Source organism: Sinocyclocheilus rhinocerous, unplaced genomic scaffold (assembly GCF_001515625.1).
Source record: "Sinocyclocheilus rhinocerous isolate Xijiao unplaced genomic scaffold, SAMN03320098_v1.1 scaffold1862, whole genome shotgun sequence".
NCBI lineage: Eukaryota > Metazoa > Chordata > Actinopteri > Cypriniformes > Cyprinidae > Sinocyclocheilus > Sinocyclocheilus rhinocerous.
This window is the reverse complement of record NW_015653470.1, coordinates 465,195-469,539: the sequence shown is the minus strand read 5'-3', so window position 1 is coordinate 469,539 and position 4,345 is coordinate 465,195. Positions and strand designations below refer to the sequence as shown.

At 29.4% G+C, this 4,345-nt stretch overlaps 1 protein-coding gene across 1 annotated transcript in view; it reads left to right on the top strand.

The window, feature by feature from the left end:
• Nucleotides 1-4,345, top strand: part of LOC107716052 (1-phosphatidylinositol 4,5-bisphosphate phosphodiesterase beta-2-like) — a 40,987-nt gene that overhangs the window by 16,462 nt on the left and 20,180 nt on the right. The window contains exons 17-19 of the mRNA XM_016522371.1: nt 950-1,101; nt 1,780-1,944; nt 2,677-2,776. Of these exons, the coding sequence (XP_016377857.1) occupies nt 950-1,101; nt 1,780-1,944; nt 2,677-2,776 (417 nt within the window). The remainder of the gene's footprint in view (nt 1-949; nt 1,102-1,779; nt 1,945-2,676; nt 2,777-4,345) is intronic.

Below are 4,345 nucleotides of genomic sequence, written 5' to 3'. Positions count from 1 at the left end.
AATATAGATTATTTTAAATAAAATAAAAAAAAAATATATTTTGTAAAAAAAAAAAAATTTATATATATATATGTATGTGTATGTGTGTGTGTGTGTTTGTTATTGCAGGTTTTTGTCAATAAATTATTTGTTAATTTAAAAATATGCAAGAATGTCATTACATTAGACTGGGGCTCATGAGTTGATGAAGAGGTAATATTTAATTAAATGATAAAAGTGCAAAAAGTAATACAAATAAAAATAAAACGCTTAGTAAAAAGAAAAAAAAAAAAATTTTAATTTCTTTTTTTTTTTTTTGCTTTTTTTTTGTGCTTTTTTTGTAAATCATTGCAGATTTTGTCCATAAATTATTTGTTCATTTAAAAACGGGCAAGAATGTCATTACATTTAGCACAGGGTTTCCCAAAGCTAATAATTAATTAAATCCTAAAAATACAAAATTATTTTAAAAAAAGGTCACAAAATAAAACACTTCATAAAAAGAAAAAAAAAACTTTATTTAAAATGTAATTTTTTTTGTTGTAGTTTTGAATCTTTTTTTTTTATTTCAGATTTTTGACCATAAATTACTCGTTTATTAAAAAATGGGCAAAAATATCATTATAAATGCCATTTATTAATCATAAAAATTTTAAATTAAAATAAACAATTATAAACAATTTTTAAATAAAACGTAGCCAAAATAAAAACAATCAAAATGAATCATCTGGAATTTTATTGATATTAGTGGACGTATGAAGTTTGTTCTCTTCAAGTGTCCTAGCTGAATAATCACAGGTGTAAAATATATGTAACGCATATCTCATATATACATATATCATATATACACATATATCTCATGTCATTACTTCTGTGCGTTTTAAAAAGGACCACACTGGCTCTTTATGTTGTTGATCTCCTGTCACTGTGTCTGTGGGTTTAATGGTGTGATGTGTATTTGATGCTGTAGATTTCCCCATGCAGCTGAACATGGCTCTGTTTGAGTTTAACGGCAGGACGGGTTACCTCCTCAAACACGACGTGGTCCGTCGCAGCGACAAGAAGTTCGATCCTTTCACTGACAGGATTGACACCATTATCGCCAGCACTCTCACCATTAAGGTAATGCAGAAATGCATTGGGGCTTATATAGAAAAATCCAGAGGTGGACGAAGTACATAAATCAAGTACTTGAGTAAAAGTACAGATCTGTATAATAAAATATTATTCTAGTAAAAGTAAAAGTACTCAGTTTTCAATTTTACTCGAGTGAAAGTACAAAAGTACTTGATTTTTTATGTACTTAAGTAAAAAGTGCAGATAGATGAATGTTTATTTTGCAGTTTTATATAGGCTACTTTTATCATTTAATTTTATATTAGCATATATTTTTTTATAATCCTACTGCTCAAAATACCTGGGATTTTCCCAAAATAACCAATAAGGAAATAATGAATATAATAAGGAAAATATAATTATATTTTCATAATGATTTTTTTTTTCTCAAACCTTGGCCAAATGCCCCCAGAGGGCATCACTTCCCACTTTGATAATTACTGTAGTTACCATGTGCTGGACATCACATCCTTTCTTTTTCCCTCAGATACAATATATATATATATACATATAATGAAGTTATTATTTAATTTATCTTAATAATTTACACAGACTATTAAGAACATAAATTTCCATTTCCACAAATTCATTATGTGCAGTTTTTTCACTATCAGTGAATTTCTTCACGTCTCATTTGAACTCGTCTTTCTTGAATTGTTAATGTGAACTGTATCTTGTGTTCAGATTTACTCCGGTCAGTTCCTGTCGGAGAAGCACGTGAAAACCGGAGTGGAGGTCGAGCTCATCGGTTTGCCGAAAGACCCCAAGCGCAAATATCGCACCAAATGGAGCACGACACCCAACGCCATCAACCCCGAGTGGAACGAGGAGCCTTTCGTCTTCGAGAAGGTCAGATCCCACGACTCTCGTATCATTCATGACCAGTGTTGGGGAAAGTTACTTTTAAAAGTAATGCATTACAATATTGCGTTACTCCATTAAAAAAAGTAACTAATTACGTTACTTAGTTACTTTTTATGGAAAGTAATGCATTGCGTTACTTTTGCGTTACTTTTGAAATCTGGACAGGGATTGCTGGTTTGTTTTTAAAATAAAAAAGTTCTATTTTTGGCAAATATAAAAGCCTTTTCACACCAAAAGTGAAATGAATAAGCCTCAGGCTGAAGGGAAAGTAAATTTACGTCCGTACAGTAGAATGCAGAAGAAGAAATTTCAACACACTTCAGCAATAAAAAAAAGACACACAAATGTTTGTGTCAATTTACGGTTATTCACTGTAAATTATACAGTCTTTTACACTTCCAAAAACTGTATACTACCGTAAAATTACATGTAATGTCCAATACAGTTTTTCACTGTATATAGTAGGGGAATTTACCATTAACCATTTAACAGGTTTTTACTGTAGCATTTTTTTTTTTTTAGCACTTTTACCGTTAAATTCACGGTCATTTTTTACAGTGTACATATATTGCGCGTTAAGTCGATATATTGATTATTGCGACAGGCCTAATCTGATTACGTAACTCGCGTTACTTGTAATGCGTTACCCCCAACACTGTTCATGACACACGCGCGTTTGAGCTGCTCAGAGGCTGACGTCTGTGTGATGTTGAGCAGATCTTGCTGCCGGAGATGGCTTACCTCAGACTCGTGGTTCAGGAGGAGGGAGGCAAGTTTTTAGGGCACCGAATCATCCCTCTGGACGCTCTGCAGACAGGTGAGAAGTGCACTTTAGCATGCTTCTATAAATGTACTTATTATGCAAATGATCTACTTTAAAAGAATATACTCGTGTGAATTAAATGTAACCTTTTCAAAAACCTAAATGCATATAATTTGTAATTGATTTAAATGTATTATAGTTTAAATTGATTTTAAATGCAAATTAAGAGTGATTTTTTATGACCCACTTAAGTGGGACTTTAATACATGTTTATATGTGCTTTCATAATTGCATCTATTGTGTCTTTTTAAATACGGTTAAAGTGTACCGCATGTAATAAGCAATTAACTAAAATAAACTAAAATATGCTTTCATGTTGATTACATTAACAGTATTATATATTTAAATATATACTGTATGTAAATACCTTTTTTGGTAACATTTTACAATAAGGTTCCATTTATTAACTACATTAGTGAACATAGCAATGAAAAATACTTGTAAAGCATTCATTAATCTCAGTTCATATTAATTTTAACATTTACAAATACATTATTAAAATGCAAAGTTTTATCTATCAATATTAGTTAATGGACCTGAGCTAACATGAACTAACAATGAACAGTTGTACTTCTTTTTAAATTAACGCTAACAAAGATTAATAAATGCTGTAACAAATGTATTGCACATTGTTAGTTAATATTAGTTAATGCATTAATTAACATTAACCAATGGACCTTATTGTAAAGTATTACCTATTTTTTCTATGAAGTTGCAATTTAGTATATTTAAAATCTATTTCAACTAAGTGTTTTTTAAGTAAACAAACTATAATGTATTTTTAATAAGTAGTCTGACTAAAATTAAATGTATTTTAACTGAATTTAAATTCATTTTGTTATAACGATTTTAATGGGTCTTAATTTAGAATTAATTTTCAAACATTTAAGCTGTGATACATTTAAATTACCAGTGTAGTTTACAATACTATAAACATATATATTAAACATAAACATATATAACACTATATTTTATTTTATTTTCCAAATTTAGTACACTCCAATTTTAAAAAAAATTGACTTTTTCTGAAGTGCACAATAGTAATAAACATGCTTTTTAAAGACATCTACATCTACTTTAATCTTCATTTAAAAATATTTGATCATCTTTAATTATGCATTTTATGTTAAATTGTCACATTTACATTTCAGGAAATATTACTGTCAAGAAAATAGTTGCTTATCATGTACTGACCAACACCAAATGTATTACAGACAATCTTTTAACCAGGTTGTGCTGGAGTATACTGTACAGTATAAGCAAGTGTATTGAAATGTAGTAGAAAAATACATCTAAAATACATTAACAAATGTACTTTTGGATAACACACTTCACTTGAAATGAAAATCAATTATTTTACATGTGCTTTAGTATGTTAGTCAATACATCAACATAAGTATATTTCTTTAAAAGGGTCCTATTATGCTCTTTTATAAAGTCTTGATTTTGTTTTGGGGGTGTACTAGAACAGGGTCTCATACTAGGTTGTTCGGGGAAAAAAAACATGATTTTTCACATATTTTACATTATTACAACACCTCTCTCCCCAGTCTGGCATGAACG